The following is a 17,293-nucleotide window of genomic DNA, read 5'->3' as shown; positions in this document are numbered from 1 at the left end:
TCAGCCAAGATCCATCTAACATCAGCTACAATATCTCTAGTACCACGACCCCTTCTGAAACCAGCCTGGACTTCTGGTAGTTCTCTGTTGATGTTCATAGTTTATTCCTTTTGTGAACTGTGTGTTTCCCAACACTTTACATCTCTAGAGTCTAGCAGGATCCTCCTATCCCATGTTCAGTGTTTGTCCATCTGCTGAGGGCTTGTGTCATGGAATCTAGAGAGCTGAGCCTCTTTCCACCAACCCTAGAGTCAGAGACCCATGGGGACGTATGTGTCCTTCTGATTGTATGAAAATCCATATTGTTGTTGAGCCTGATGCATAGTGAGCCTGTGTACAGCAGAACAAAACACTGCACTGCCAGATCCTGTGAGGTCCTCACAATTACTACTTTCCAAAAAAGAAAAGTTGGCTATTATTTTTGTTATTATATACTTATTTATTATTTTATTATTCTTTTATTATTGTTCACTCAGAAGCCATGACTGAAAAAACACATGGTTTCAACAAAAAATTTCAAGTGGGAAGGGTTAACTGCCCTGGTGTAGATCATTCTTTATAAAACAGAATAACCTTTTGAGGAGAGAGCGAGTTGAGAGCTCTGGACCCTTGTTTCCAGTGCTGGTTGACAGCCTTGGCTTCCTTATTTCTTCTCAGATACCTGTGATTGTTAAAATTACCCCCATATGTTTCATTGTCTGGTCTCTACTGAAGAGAATTCAGACTGCCCTGCAAGACATGGTCTTGTGTAAATATGCATGCATGCATGTGAACATATATTCATTCAGTGGGAGAGAAATATATTTTAAAAGATAGTACTTCAGACCTCTGTGGAGTTCTTAACTAGCTATATTCACCTGGTAAAGGCTTATCAGAATCCCAAAGTATTTCTCAGAGCTTCCCACAACAGCCTAATTCCAGAAGCTCATAATTCCAGCTTTACATTTAAATCAGTATGAGATCAAAACAACTCTGAGGTATCATTTCATCCTAGTAAGAATAGCAAAATTCAACAGAGCCCCAAACAAATGCTTGCAAGATTGTGGAGTAAGTGGATCCTTTATTTACTGTTGGTGGGAGCGTAAAATGGTGCAACCACTATGGAAGGCAGTATGGCACTTTCTCAAAAAGTTGGAAATAGAAATATCATTTGACCTAGCAATTCTACTATGGGATATATTCCCTAAAAAAACCGAACTGCCATCCAAGCAGATGTATGCACACCCATGTTTATTACTGCTTTGTGCATAATAGCAAAGAATTGGAAACAACCCATCAACAAATGAATGGATAGAGGAATTGTGGTATTTTCACACAATATTATGCAGCACTGAAAAATAACACTCATGAAATATTCTACAAAATGGGTGATCATGGAGGACATTATGCTGAGGGCTATATCTCAGTCATAAAAAAGACAAGTACTGCATAATGCCACTGTCATAAAACAGGACTGACATGGGGTTGGGGGGAAACTAAGAAAAGAAGGGATAAATAATGGACACGGAATTGAAACAGACAAGGTAGAGAACTGTATAAAAGGAATATTGTTGTTGTTGTTATGTGCCGTCGAGTCGCTTGCGACTCATAGCGACCCTATGTACGACAGCCCTAAACTCTGCTCTGTCCTGTGCCAATCTCACTGTCTCTGACACTCCCATCCCGATTATCCCAGTCACTGAATCAATCCTTGTCATAGAGGGCCTTCCCCTCCTGCGCCGTCCCTCCACCCTCCCAAGCATGATGTCCTTCTCCAAGGACTGGTCTGGTCTCTCCTCACATGTCCAAAGTATGTCAGACGGAGGCTCAGAATCCTTGCCTCCAAGGAGCCACCCGGTTTAACCCTCTCCAGGACAAATCTGTTTGTTTTCCTAGCAGTCCATGGTATTCTCAATACTCTTCTCCAGCACCACAGCGCAAAGGCAATTCTCCTTCTATCCTTCCTAGTCCTTGTTTATCTCTCTGATGCATAACAAGTGGTTGCGAAGACCATGGCCTGTATCAGATACACCTTAGTCTCCAGAGAGACACCATTGCTCTTCAGTACTTTGGAGAGGTCCCTAACAGCAGACTTTCCCATGGCAATGTGCCTTTTAATTTCCTGGCTGCTGGTGCCAAGACTGTTGACTGTGGAACCAAGCAAACTAAAGCTGTATACAATCTCAATCTCTTCACCATCCATCCTGATGCTGCCAGTTGGTCCAGTGGTGAGACTCTTTGTCTTCTTGACATTGAGCCTCAATCCATATTGTAGGCTGCAGTCCTTGACCCTCTGCAGCAGGTACTTCAGGTCCTCTTCAGTTTCAGCAAGCAGGGTTGTGTCATCTGCATAACGCAGGTTGTTGATAAATCGTCCACCAATCTTGACCCCACATTTCTTCTCATAGAGCCCAACCTCCCAGATAATCTGTTCTGTATATAGGTTGAAAAGGTATGGAGATAGGATGCATCCCTGGCGTACGCCCTTCCCAATTTTGACAATGCAGTGTTCCCTTGCTCTGTTCTGACGACTGCCTCCTGGTCTAAGTATAGGTTTCGCATTAGAACGATCAAGTGTTCTGGGATTCCCATTCTTCTCAGAGTCAGCCACAGTTTATTATGATCCAGTCAAATGCCTTTGCATAGTCAATGAAACACAGATAGACATTCCTCTGGTATTCCCTGCTTTCAGCTAAGATCCATCTAACATCAGCTGCAATATCCCTAGTACCACGACACCTTCTAAACCAAGCCTGGACTTCTGGTAGTTCTCTGTTGATGTGGTATTCCAGTCGTTTTTGGATAATCTTCAGTAGAATCTTGCTTGCATGTGAAATCAGTGAGATTGTTCTGTAGTTTCCATACGATTAGGTATTATTGGCATGACAAGATTCCAGAATAAGAGCTGCATAGTAAAGTGGACTGGGGGGAGAGGACTGTATAAGAATGAAAGAATTTTTTTTTCCAAAGGAAAAAAGTGAACTGGAGTGGGGACAGGGAGGAAAATGTGCAACAATGAATGAATGGAAATCCAAGTTCTCTATAAACTCATTAAAATCTCAATTAAAAACAATTTAAAAATTATATTGTGTTTCCATTCAGTCATGCACAGATAAAAAAATAAGTGTCCATTTTTAATGCAATCTTGGCTTTAAGAACTGAAAGTGGAATACGTAATATATCCAAGTTATTGATACCCTATACCAATAGTGTCAATGAAAATTGAAATCATAAAACAAACAAAAAACCGAAATATATTTGATATAGTTCTGTAAAAAAAAAAAATTTAAAAAAAGCAGTACTATGAACCGTTTGCTTCCTCTGAGTAGGATCATCATATCAGAGGAAAGAGCCCTAAAGATCTTCTGGTCCATCTGCTCAGTCTCCTCTAGGAGGAAACAGAGGCCTGTTAGTTGGGAAGGTGTTGAGCAAGTCCTCACAACTAGTGAGTGGCTGACCAGGACCAGACCTACAACCCCTTCATTACTGGCACTCTGTTCCACTCCCTCCGTGAATAGAGTCCTGTGGTATACACATCAGCATCGATTCCGTGCCATGGAGCCTAGTGTAAGGAAAGTGTAAACATTCACATTATAGTACAGCTCTGGTATCTCATGGTTTGACCAATCTGAAATATTAATTACTCCAAACATAACAATACTAATTAAGCATATGGCTCATTATTGTAGAATTTAGAAGAACCAACTGCTGGATGATAATTTTTGCATGGTCCATCCATGTGTTTAAAAGAAGAACTTGTCCAAGTTGATTAGAGCAGATGTTTGCTTTTCTCCTTCATTTATTCCCTATAGGAATCAAAACACTGAGAGTAAGCCTGTTGATCATTATTTAATTTTATTTTTTTTAAAAAGCCATTTTTGTATTTAGTATCCAAAGGCAGCACCTAGAATTTTAGTTATTTGAAGTCTGGAAAAGATGAAACTTTGAAGTCTGAATTCCTTGTAACAAGATCCTCCCTCCTTCTTTCCCCCTACCACTTCCCTGCATAGGTCTTATGGTAAGCATTTGTTATTATTGCTTGTAAGTATTTATTTTGTCTGTTCTATACTGATTTTGAAATTATTTAACTCTAAGCAACACAGCATCTTATATCCTTTCTTCTTTTAAATATATTTGAGAAGGGGAAAGAGAAGGGGTCATCTGAAGAAGGAAAAGACAGTAGGAAGGGGAAGTGAAAAAGAAATAGTGGCGCAGAAGCCAGGGTCACAGCCAAGTGGAAAGAATGCAGTTCAGTGTGGTTTCTCCTGTGGTTCTGGCTGGCTGTGACCACTGGCCGCCTGTGACCACTTTCCCTTGGTCCTCTGCTCCTTTCAGCAAATCTAATCCTTAATGCTGCCCCTGCATCCCATTTCCTGTTATCTCTTGTTTGGTTCCTTGGCAGCCTCTCCTACACCATGGCTCTGCGTATTAATTACTCTGTGGATAGCTTTTCCACATGACGGTCCCTTGTTGCCCTAAGCCCACGTTTCAGTTGCTGGATTTTTTCATTTTAATGTTATACTGGTGTTCCAAATTCCACACATCCAAGATTTTCACTCCCTCTTCTCTCTCAGCTCTCCCTCTCCCATTACCCTCATTCCAGGAGAGCCTCCTTTTGGTTTGCTTTGCTTAGTCTGTAGGGAATTGTGCAGCTAAACCAAAGGTAGTTTCTGTCTGGCAGTTCAGATCCACCCAGATGGGAAGTCTCCCTCTCTGCTATTTACAGCCTCCTGAAAACCCACTGGAGGGTCAGTTATGAGTCAGTTCCAACTCCACAGCAAAGACTTTTGAGTGTTCTTGTTTCGCACATTACAACTTGTCCATGACCCTGGCTGGAATAATTGGAGCACTCCATAGGGTGTGATTTCCCCAACTCAGTTTCCACATTCTTTTTTTTTCTATATTTTATTAATTTTCATAAACATTTACAGAGATTTTGGGTTTCCATTCATTCCTTGTTGCACTATTCTCTCTACCCTCCTCCCAGTTTGTTCTTGTCCAAATGCCACAGTGCTTGTCAAAGCCAGTTCTGATTAATCTTCTTTGTCAGTGTGTCCTTTGCCATTCCCTATCACTCCTCCCTGAGAGAGACTTCACCCTGAGTCATAAGGAAAAGGGGATGGCGTATTCTCTTAGCTACTTCCTGCTGAAAAGGGACGCTGTGGGTTTCAGGGTGAAGATCTTCTCTCACTACTCTAAAGGGCGCCTTTGGCAGTAGGAAACACATAGACTATTATGGAGATTGATTTTGGGATTTAGATGCACTCTTATTGATTGTGCTTGGCCGTACATGTTCATATCCTTGATGATGTATCATGGGGGTGTTGCAACCTAGAAGACACAAATTTGACTAACAAGTTATAAGTACATGAGTCCAAAAATTATGGAAAAGTAAAAGAAAAGATTCTTTCATTATTTTACAAACCTTCCCCCAGGTCCCCTCCACCATGTAGCCCTCGCTCTAGTCTCCTGTGATGACAGAAATACCTAGTTATATATCTCTTTTAAACAGTTTTCTGAGCATCTTTGTGATCTAGCTGGAGAGGCTCAGGAGTATCAAACTACTTCTCCATCTGTCCTCCTGACGCCTGTTGTGTTTGCTGTCTTTGTAACGTGCCTGGTTTCTTTGCTGTTGGACAGACGTCTGGCACTCTCATTTTGTGGCTCAGATGTGTGGTTCTCTCTGCGGGGAGCAGCCACTCTCCTGTAGCCACCTGGGGAAACCCATCCTAATGAGCCTTCGGGCCCTGCCTAGAGGGGAGCCATGTTCACATCCTCCTTCTTGCCACCCAGAGGGACACCTTTCATCCCGCTTTAGTTTTAACAATTTGATCATGTTCCTATCATGTCTAATAACGTGCTAGCTTAGGTTAGATTCTGAGTTTAATTCTTATGCCTCCTTCTAGAATAGAAAATCTTTCAGAAAGGACACTTTTTATAAAATACATCTTCATTCCTCAAAAGCACTAAACATGAAGCTTTTCACATAGTACATTTTTAAGGGGTTTTGTTGAGTGGATGAATGAATGTGTAAATAAATGACTAATGGTGATATTAATCCCACCTCTGGGCCTTTTGCTGTTAAGTGAGGGAACTCAGTTAGATGATGTTTGAGAATGGGTGTTTGTTTATTTGTTTTTCTCGTCTCACATCCAGGCTTAACATTAATTGTAAGTTTTGAAACATCTCTTTTTTTTTAAAAAATAGGCTTTTTTAAAAATTTTTTTTATTTTATTATTTTTGTGTGAGTGTACCGTCAAATCAGATCTGACTGGTACAGGAGGAGATTGTCCCTCCTTCCCTGGCAGAGCATCTGGTGTTGAAACATCTCTTTGAATTTGGTGACTGAGTGTCTTCAGTGGAACAAGCACCATTAGGAATGACACATATGTATCCCTGAAGTGCCATCCTGGCTCACAAACCTACTTTTTTCTTTCCTAGGTTTACAAGTTGTCCTGAACTCCATTATAAAAGCCATGGTTCCCCTTCTTCATATAGCCCTTTTGGTATTATTTGTAATCATAATCTATGCTATTATAGGATTGGAACTTTTTATTGGAAAAATGCACAAAACATGCTTTTTTGCTGACTCAGGTAAGTAATGAACATGGTAGCTGGCCTTACTTTTTAAAAAGCTGATTTTCCCCCAAATAATTCCCGTGTTAAGAAAACAGGCATTCAATCCCAGGGTTGTGAACTTCTGACTCATAGACAGCTCCCATTTGCCCTTTAATATTATATAAACTTGCCCTCCCTTTGAAATCACTGGACCAACACCTCCCACCAAACCCAATCTCTTGCCATCAAGTTGCTTCCAACTCATAGTGACCCCGTAGTATTTCTAAGACTATAAATCTTTACAGAGCAGATTTTCAGGCTGTATTCTCTTTCTTCCTTGTGGCATCTGCTAGGTACAAACAGCACAACTTGTTGGTTAACAGCCAAATGCCTTAAGAACCAACCCTTACCTGCAGCTTTCATCACAGTCACCTTCAGTTGCTGTATGTACAATTTTTAAGTCACTGAAAAGACTGAGCCTTTTCTTGAGTGAAAACAAAACTAAACCAAATCCATGGTTGTCAAGCCCTATAGAAATTTACCTACTACACAGAATTTAACAGCTCCCATGGCATTTCTGAGACTGTAAATATTTTAGAGAGCAGACTACCCATCTTTCTGCCCTGCAGTGGCCGATGAGTTTGAGCCATTGGCTTTTTCATTAGCAGCCCAGAACTTAACCTACAACACCACAAGGTCTCCCACTTTTGTACTCAAGTAAGGCTAAATAAGAATCACAGGTACCTGTTCTGACTCAGCTACAGATTACTCTTAAAGGCTCTCATCTGAGGGTACAGCATCTTGCTGTTTGTAGATACTGTAGCTGAAGAGGACCCAGCACAATGTGTGTTCTCAGAGAATGGACAACAGTGTACTTCCAGTGGCACAGAGCCTAAGAGTGGCTGGGTTGGCTCAAATCTCATTTATAACCTGCGGACTGTTTACATGAGATAAAACAATAGCATCATTTTAAGGCTGAAGAAAGGTGTTTTAAGAAGTACAGAAGATAGAGCTGACTTCTGACTAAAATAAAGAAGGAACATTCCACCAGGGAGGGAGTGTTTGAGCTAGACCTTGACGGACACATAGGATTCTGAGACAGCCTAGATGGGGAGGGAGGATGTGCCTGGTTTGGGTTTCCTCATGGTCCTCGCCTAAGTGGCCCTCACTTTAATGGTACAGCTTTCTTGCTCCCTTTGCAGATATCGTAGCTGAAGAGGACCCAGCGCCATGTGCGTTCTCAGGGAATGGACGCCAGTGTACAGCCAATGGCACAGAGTGTAGGAGTGGCTGGGTTGGCCCCAATGGAGGCATCACCAACTTTGATAACTTTGCCTTTGCCATGCTCACCGTCTTTCAGTGCATCACCATGGAGGGCTGGACAGACGTGCTCTACTGGGTAAGTGTCTTGAGAGAGTTTATGGACTCTCGTTTTCTTGTTTAAAAATGTTTGAGCAGCTAGAGTTCTTTTGTAGAGTTGACTAGAAAAGAGACTTTGAAAGTGAAGTTCAACCGGTCTTCACTCAGCAGGCTCTATCATCCTGCTTCCCCACAAGCTTCGTTTCAGTTGTAGAAAGCTGCTCAGGGACGGCAGCTTCTGGCCTTTTAGTTCACCACTCCTCAGTGCTGCCTGGGGACTTTTTGCTGAGTGTGTTCTGTACCTTCGTCTCCTTTGGAGGAAGCACAGAAGAATAGGGGTGTCTTGCTTAAACACAAAGATCCAGAGGATCATTTCCCAGGTTAACAGGTTCCTGGACTTCTGCATGTTAGACCTGAAATTGGGTCCTTGTCATGTTTCCCTTAGTTAAAAACTTAGCCTGAACTTAGTTTTTCCCTTTATTATATTTAATAATTTTAAAAAAATGTTCAGTGCAACTATAAATCCATCCCCAACAAGGTAACCTTAGCTCTCTTTTCTTCAAAGCTATAGTACTCTGGCTCATACAGAGGGTAGAAGGTAGATACTACACTCCAGATCTCCAGGACAGGTAGACCTAGTCGACTCACCATGGAAGCAGTTGGAGACCCTTCCACTCGCTTTGGAAGGGGCTGATTGCCCTTGTTCCTGACAGAGCTAGAAATAAGAATTGCTATAAATAAAGCACAGGACTGTTTTAATAGCCATTTTTCCAGAGCTGAGCTCATGTGTACGTTTGTTTGTTTGGTGTAATTTGAAAAAGATCACAGAACTTTAGAAATTATTTTCTGTGATATAGAGATTGCTATAAAAAATTTACTAACCTGTAGATTTTTAACCTAAACATGAGACCAGATGAGACTGACCAGCATTCCAGTATGAGTTCTTAAAAGGTACTTAGTGGTAAAATGCTTCTGGAGTGAATAGTGTTTAATCAAATGGAAACTGGGAAACAGCTCCTAACTGTCTCTAAATTTTAGACAGTTTTTTCAGTACTTCAGACTGCTCCATACCCTAAGAGAGTAACATTGAGTGCTTATAAATGGGTTTCTGCTTTCCTTCCCCAGTGAAAACTGCTTGCAGGAAGGTAGAAACCCCTGTATGTTAGACAAAGAAGGATTGTTTCTGTCATTAGTCGCCGCAGTGTGAGTCTAGTTTAATAATGTGATTTAAACATCACTAGGTTGTTATTTCTTGTTTCTCTCTCTCCCCTCCTTCTCATAGTTAGATGGTGTGTGTGTGTGTGAGTGTGTGTGTGTCTGTCTGTCTGTGAATATGCACATCTATTATTTCTAGTCATAAGACAACTCCTTTTTATGAAGAAGAAAGAGCTGGGATATTACAGAGCATGACCTAAGACCATGGCTTGCAAGCAGACCCTCAAATTTTGGTAAAGAGTGTATTTCACTATGATCAATTCAATTGCAACTCCTAGTCTGATTAGTTCAGTTCTCAATCCCAGTCTACCCATGACATTTTTCGATAAAGAGAAAAACCATCCTCTTAATGGGCCAAACTCTGATGCTTTCCTCCAAACAGTCCAGAAAATGTTTGTGTTTTTTAAAATACAAGTCTGTGAAGCCTCTCAGCTTTGCCTTTCACTCTGTCATCACAGTGAATTGTCAGATGCTGATCCAACATGCCTTGACGAATGGACAATTTTAGACTTTGTATTATATTTCTGCACATTGATCCTCTTGTGGCAGTTCTCCTATTGTCAAGCAAGTGAAAACCCCAGGAGTGTATGATTACAGAGGGGAAACTACATACTCCCAGCCATAAAAATTTTTGTTTGCTGTCCTAGGAGCCTTTAAGTAGTACCTGTTGTTGTTATGTGCCATTGAGTCACCTGCGACTCATAGCAACCCTGTGTACAGCAGCCCTAAATCCTGCTCTCTCCCTTGCCAATCTTACCTCCAAAACCCCAGTGCCATTGAGTCGATTCAGATTCACAGCAACTTTGCATTAGATTTTTAAGGGGACGAGGCCGCCTCTCTTTCTCCCTTGAGCCATTGGTGGGTTTGAACCCCTAATCTTTTGATTACCCAAATAACATACTAAGTACTACACCACCAGTGCTTCTTAAGTGTTACCTCTTGTTATGTTCTGTCAAGTATGACTCATAGTGACCCATGAGCAACAGAGGTGAACCCGACCTATCCTGTGCCGTCCTCATTACCTGCGATATACTTGAGCCCATTCCTGCAGTCATTTTGTTGTCAGTCCATCTCAGTGAGATTCTTTCTCTCTTCCGTTGACCTTTCACCATTCCTAACATGATGTCCTTTTCCAAAGGAATAGCTTCTCTTAACAACATGCCTAAAGTATGTGAAATGAAGCTTCACCCTCCTTTAAGGAGCACTCTTAACAGCACTTTCTCAAAGACATATCTATTTGTTCTTTTGGCAGACCATGAGATTTTTTTAATATAACAATCACAATAATTTGATAATATAATATAATATAATATAATATAATATAATATAATATAATATATATAATCACATTCTTTTTAAAGTATACAGCATCTTTGTTCTCATGAGGAGCTCCTCAGAGTAACTTGTAAACATTATGCGTTTTTGAAGCTAGAGACAAGAGGGATTTGAGACCCACCCGAGCAAGGAGTTGATATGAAACAACCACTACATGATACAACTTTTTTGTGTAAAGACCTAAACATTAACTATTCATGAACTTTTGAATCAAGTCTTAATAGTAACTGCTCAGCCATGATGATTTAGTGCAAAAACAGCCATTTACAATGGATGAATGTGGTTATCTTCCAATAAAACTTGATGGACACTAAAATGTAAATTTCATATACTTTTCCTGTGTCATGAGATATTAAATTTTTTTCAGTCGTTTTATAATAACACCTTTTAGCTCAAGGGCTGTTTCAAGTGCAGATGCCAACCAGATTTGACCTGTAGGTCATAATTGCTGACCCTGTTCTAGACCAGAACCCAGTCCTTTTTCCTTGACTGTCCTCTCTCTTGTCAGAAATTTGTCAACACTTCTAGAACACTAGGGGGCAGCTAAGTAATGTCTAAGACCTGACTGAAGCCCATCAAGGTTGCTTGTATTACATGTTAATTGCATTTATTAACTAATCATAGAGATAGGCAGGAGCTGAGACTGCCAGTCTCTGTGTCTTCTAGACCTTGGCCACCTGGAAGTCACACAGCTGCCTTTCAGAACAGACCATCAGTGGTCAGCCCAGTGAGGGTGCTAAGCGAGCACCAGGCACTATTACTGTCCTTCAACTGTACCGTTCCCATTGCATGCATGAGTCATGCCTGAATCCTTATTTTTATCCACAACTGGAACCTTAATGGAATATCTTGAGAGATAAAGGAGATTATATTGTCAATATTTATTGCAAACTGATTTCTCAATTCTTGTGGCATATTTGTATATGGTGAAAAAAGTCTTAGCTGGGAATCACTTCTTGTCTAGTTGTATTTATACTTAGCCCATGTCCTCAAACTCACTTATGGCTAAATTCTCAAGCATGTCAGGGGAATGGCTGAGTCTCGAGACAAGCAGCCCCAGCATGCAGCAGATCACACTTAGAGCCATTTGGATGTGGACTTATTAATTTATGATAAAAAACCACAATCACCAAACATCCAACATTAAGCCTGAAGAGAGCTGGTTGTATGACCTGGGGTAGGTCACAGAACCTCTCTGGGCTTAAATTTTCTTGTCTACAAGCTGTACAACTTAAAAAGTGTTTTTGCATGTGGGAAATTAATGCAAAATATTATTAGTTTCAGGAGAAAGCTGTTCACACAGATCACCCTGGTCTCATATGTTAGCACCAAGCTATTTCTCAGTGAAATCCAGCAGGAAGCACTTATGGTCAAGCTGGTAACCTCATTCATTCAAGGCTCCTGGGGAATTTTTCTCTCGTTAATCAGCCAAGAGCTTGCCTTCCTGGGCCCATCTCTTATTCTGTACTCAGGCAAACACAATCAGTATACCAATTCCCCTGTAGTATAATAACAGAGAAAAGGACACCCATGTGCATTCAGCCTTTCAAGTGAGGAAAAATGGAAGCCAAGGAGAATATTGTTTCCTGAGCACCAGGTCCTACCACATGAAGGCTTTGGCATAAATACTAATGCATTAGTCTAAATTGGAGTGCTTTAGTTCATGTGAACTTCTCCAATGTTGATAAAGCCATGCAGACAAATCCCAAGTAGAGTCTGTCTTCTCCTATGGGGTTTTTGGGGAGCCTTTGCCAGTCCTAACTTCTTCTTTGCATATATAGTAAGTTATAAGAACCACTCGACTCCAAATTTAGACCGAGTTAAGAAGGTACAGTTGGGCGAAAAACTGGCCCTTAAAGTTTTAGCTTTGTTTCTCCTTCCCACCTTCTGGCACAGAGATTTCTAGGGTATCTGCTGTGGCTCCAGCTTCTCCAGACCCCTTGCGCCCTACCCTCAGCTCTCATTCCTGGTCATAGTTCTGATCAGAGCAAATATAAATCCACGGGAAACCTACTCCTAAGAAAGGAAAAGCTTTTTCAAAAAATCCCTCGGTAATGGCACAGGTAGCTGCTACTACAGCTATTCTCTGAAACAGGAGACTGAGGCCAGCACTTGGCCTGTGGACCTGTCCAGGGTTGTAGAGCAGGGCGATCTCATAGGGAGAGCCCTGAATGGGTCTTTCCTCTATCAGCATGGTGGGTACTCTCTCCACGCTCAGCTCTCCTGACAGAAAAGCAAATGGGCCCACAGAGTCTGTTCCAGCCCCTGGCTCCAGGCCACACTCTGGCCATCACACTAGGCTGCCTGCTTCTCCTCCGCACATGGGTTTTTAAATAAGTTTAGTGGCATAGTTGCTTGGAAGAATTACCCTCTGCCTTCCTGCTCAAATTAGTTTATCCACCTTCATTAGATCAACAATTGCAGCCACAGCCCTGGCTCATTCATTACTCTAATTGCCACTGTAAGATGTGCAGACTGATAGGCGTTCTATTAAGCGCATCAGTTTTCATGCGGCCAAACAGGTGTTTTAAAAGGGATTTAGTGTCCTTTCCCTAGACTTCAGCAACAGATGTTAGAGAAACTTTTGCCCCCTAGCATTCTCTTTTTTCTGTTTGGCTCCTGCATGAGACAAACATGGTAAAATGCATGAGGGTTTTTTTGGGAAGCTAAAACCTGCAGCCAGATAATGCGCAGGAGAGCTCATGCTGAAAGCAGGGCTTTGGAAAGGCCTATAGGCTCACACCTGCAAGTCAGGAACTACAGCTCTGCCCAGACTACACTTCCTTATTGGCCTACAGTTCTGGGCACTCAGGGGGGAGTCAGGTCTGAGGTCATCCATTCTGTCCCCGGCTATGGTTGGGTGCCATCGAGTCAGCGCTGATTCGCACTGGCCCTGGCTTCCTTGCAAGCTCTCTGTTCTTACACCATCACTGCTGGGTGTGAGTCACTGTATCAGTCCATTTCACCCATGATCTTCCTCTCTCTCACTTACCCTCAACTTTTTCAAGCATGACATACATCTCCAGGCACCAGCCCCTTCTGCTAGCATGAGACTGTCATCTTTGCTTCTAAGGAGCACTCTGGCTGCACTTGGTTGGCCCTTAACACCTTCCTCTTGGAGAAGTGTTTGCTCTATCTATTAACATTGGCCTGTGCTTCTGGAAACTTCCATTGAGCTGTGACTGTGAAGTCTCTGCTTGCTCCATTGTGTAATCTGCTCACTGCCTCACTTCCCCTCGCTGCCTCACTTCTCCTCGCTGCCTCACTTCCCCACTTCCCCTCGCTGCCTCACTGTAACACTGGTGCCACCTCTCCCAGCTAAGGCAAAGCTAATTGTGAGGCATGAGGCCTTTTTCAGGCCTTCCTCCAGGAATAAAGGCCTCTGACTCTAAGTTGATCCTGACTCATGGTGACCCTCCATCTGATTTCTGAGGTGGTGAATCTTTGTGAGAGGAGATTGTCCATCTTTCTGCCTCAAGTAGCTATTGGATCCTAACCACTGAGCTTTTTTGGTTACTGGCCCAACCCATAATGCATTATGCCACCAGAGTTGGGGAGGCTGCGTGGGAAGGGGGAATCTCATTTCCAAAAAAAGACCTCTGAATATATGTCAACTAGTTGACTTCTGAACATTTTGTTGTTGTTGTTAGTTGTGTTTGAACCCACTAATTGCAAATAATCCCAATTTCAGCTGAGTTAAGGTGGTTTCCAGTTGAAGGTAAGTTTTTGCATTAAAATAATTTAGAGTCGACTTTTCCACCATCACAAATTAAAAAAAAAATATATAAAAACTTGCACTGGATGAAATGAACCTACTTTCCAGCCGAGCACCAGTTTTTATCCACTACCATGGTCTTTCCTGAAAACCACTTATCAAAGCAGTTTCCTATTAAAGCAAGATCTAAGTCTGTTTACCCCCAGCCCAGATCTCCTATGATTTGCCGTGTGTGTGCGTGCGCACCTGTGGTGGGAATGTGTGATGAGTGTGCATTGGTTCCTGTTGTCTCTAACTTGGCTACTGTTGTCTCTGATTTGTATCTAAAGTAAATGTTTTAATCAAATGTATAGAATGCTGTCTCTAATCTGATCCTCTCTCTTTACTAGATCCTCTTATTAACCCAATCCTATGAGACCATCTCATTTCTTACAGATGAATGATGCTATGGGATTTGAATTGCCCTGGGTGTATTTTGTCAGTCTCGTCATCTTTGGGTCATTTTTCGTACTAAATCTTGTACTTGGTGTATTGAGCGGGTAAGCGACACCTCTTTCATCTTGCAAGCAGAGTCCTGAGGACAGTTGCCAAGACCACACAGGCTTTGCTGGATGGAGGGTCACCGGGTGGGTGCCAAATGCTTTTTGTGTCCACCGAGATATCTTCTATCCTCCTATGGCTTCTCTAATCAAGCTGTTTCCTGGATCCTCACCAGCCTTCATGAAAGAAAGCTATAGAAAGCATATTGACCAGAGATTAATCAGCTCTGTTTCATGGGATTTAAATCGTTTCCATTGCTTGGCCTTTTGTCTGTCTTAAAATGAGATGCATTTGTAATTGCTCTAATGGCCTGGATCCAAAGATAATATAGATTAATTGGTACAAGTCGCTATCCTGATGAGCTGGTCCAGCCTGGCTTTTGGTGGGCCACGTTTCAGCCACAAGAACTTTTCCTCATTTAAAGAACAAAATTGGAATGACTCAAGCTCAGTCCAGGTCCTAGGAACTCATAACCTTCAGCCAAAGCATGTGGTCTGGCAGCTGCAACCGGGGCTCTGCTCTTTAGTAAATGGATAACTGATAACTGATCTCCTTCCATTTTACAGGTAAATGATGCGATAGGATGGGAATGGCCATGGGTGTATTTTGTTAGTCTGATCATCCTTGGCTCATTTTTCGTCCTTAACCTGGTTCTTGGTGTGCTTAGTGGGTAAGCAGTTGGATCGGTGTTGCACATTCTCCTGCCGCCACGTGTGAGGTGCTTCCTGACAGCTGCTCTGCATGCGTGTGGACTCTGATGTCCCCTTAGTGCGTTGCTTTTGGAGTGAACCGTGATTCTTTCTGTCTGTTCCTGTCTGTGAGATTCTGTGTCTCTGATGCTTGCCAAACACTATTGATTAAATGAAAACACTTCCCCCAGAGCCAGTCGTATTAGTATGCTAATGTATAGGGATGGGTTATGGTGGAGGAAAAGGATGCCCAGCCTTGTCTCCTTCAGGAAGAAACCTTTGTATTTGCTCATTTTGTTTCCCTCCATGTATAACCCAGCATTTTAAAGTCACTTGGAAGTAAGCCTAGACCAGTGTGTAAGTATTGAGCCATTTCAAAAGTGTTATCCCCCTCAAATCAGGATCATGTGTAGGTTTGGTATATGCCTCTGTCATGGAGAATTTTTACTCAGATTTGGTTTTCATCTTAACCTATAAATCTTTCTTTTATGCAAGATGGCAATCAACACTTGATCATACATTTCCTGTGGTCTTTTCAGAGTTCTTATCAGGCAGTCATCGTTTTGGGGATTTTACCGATGAGGCTCATAGATCGGCCCTTCTTGAAGGGAGTTTGTCAAAAACTAGCTCAGGGAAGAGACCAGCTGTGTTGTAGGACTCTGCATGTGACCATGGTTGGAGATGCCATCCGAGAGCCCTGTAGGGCAGCTCTGCATCTTCCTAATCCCTTAGACTCTGCAGAAAGGATAATACCTCAGAGAAGGGAGCTGGGGGTATCTGGGCTCACTCAGAAGCAGGTCCAGCATATCACCATCACTACGGACGGGGGACAGCTGCGGGCCAGGAGGGCCACATCTCTCCCGCAGAGGAGCCTGTGTCAATGCATTTAACCCAGACATCCTCAAGAAATCCTTGATGCTGGACGTGATTCCAGATAAATCCGTCAGCCTCACACACTGTATCTTACTGTCTTTGAGCTTGTGTCTCAGGAAATTTATATCTTTACAAGTGCTGAGCAAATCATGGGAGAGGCCGACATCCCATTTTTGTGAGCCCTGCCTTTCCCAGGGTAGAGAGCAGAGCTGCTCGTCGATTTCCGTGTCCCTTTGCATCTTCCCTCAGAGCTGCCTCACCTGTTTTCAAGGGCTCTCACATTTTGAGTTCTCCTTTTTGCATCATGGACGCCTACTGCCATCTGAAGTGCCCCCACCCCCATCTGAAGGTGGCCTAGGAGCCAGCATTCCCCAGTAAAGGGGGTGCAGTGCTGGGCTGAAGTAGTGGCGTGATTACACACTTCACCTCCCTGCCCCTACTGGCTTCTCAAGTAACTGGCGCCCAAGGCTGCATGCTCTTTTACCTAAAATGTAAAAAGAGTGCCTTCCTTTCTCATAATGAACCCCTGTGGCCTTAGGTTACTGTTGGGTGGAATTTATCCCGGGAGAAACGACATTGTGTTTGATTTTTGCCACAGGAACTGCCCGTACAAGGTAAACAGCAATTCTGTTGTGAATTCCTTGGCACCTCATGTCTCCCAAACCCAACTAAACTGACCGAGGCCATGGAAACCACTGATTTAAACAGTGCCAGCAGCATGCCTTATCTTTTAGCTTCGCCACATAGGAGCCATCGCCCCAGCACTGTGAGGAAAGGTAGAAACCAGAATATGTGGTGCTAAGAAAAACTCAGAGGAAGGTGGTAGGGGCCCAGAGTGCAGCCTTGTGGCGGTCCCCAAGGCCGGAGGATATAAAAAGGCTTGCACTGCCATGGAACAGCGAGCTTAATGAAATACATGTTGTGGGGAAAGAATGTGATTAGTAAATAATTTTAAAACATTGTCTTTACTATCAAAACAGTACAAAATCCCTTATGAAGGAGCATGCAGATGTCGTGTGTTTTTATAAAA

The 17,293-nt window shown here is 42.5% G+C and overlaps 1 protein-coding gene across 4 annotated transcripts in view; it reads left to right on the top strand.

Moving 5' to 3' along the window:
* CACNA1D (calcium channel, voltage-dependent, L type, alpha 1D subunit) overlaps positions 1-17,293 on the top strand; it is a 416,410-nt gene that overhangs the window by 233,102 nt on the left and 166,015 nt on the right. For 2 of the 4 annotated variants that reach the window (XM_006892226.1, XM_006892228.1), the window contains exons 6-8: positions 6,421-6,573; positions 7,740-7,936; positions 14,597-14,700. In XM_006892226.1, the coding sequence (XP_006892288.1) occupies positions 6,421-6,573; positions 7,740-7,936; positions 14,597-14,700 (454 nt within the window). Of the gene's footprint in view, positions 1-6,420; positions 6,574-7,739; positions 7,937-14,596; positions 14,701-15,267; positions 15,372-17,293 lie in introns of all 4 variants that reach the window. The other 2 variants (XM_006892225.1, XM_006892227.1) reach the window with 1 other exon arrangement.

This window comes from Elephantulus edwardii, unplaced genomic scaffold (genome assembly GCF_000299155.1).
Source record: "Elephantulus edwardii isolate Elephantulus edwardi_28Jun2011 unplaced genomic scaffold, EleEdw1.0 scaffold00113, whole genome shotgun sequence".
Lineage (NCBI taxonomy): Eukaryota > Metazoa > Chordata > Mammalia > Macroscelidea > Macroscelididae > Elephantulus > Elephantulus edwardii.
Note: the sequence above shows the minus strand (reverse complement) of the source record. Positions and strands in the feature narration are given on the sequence as shown.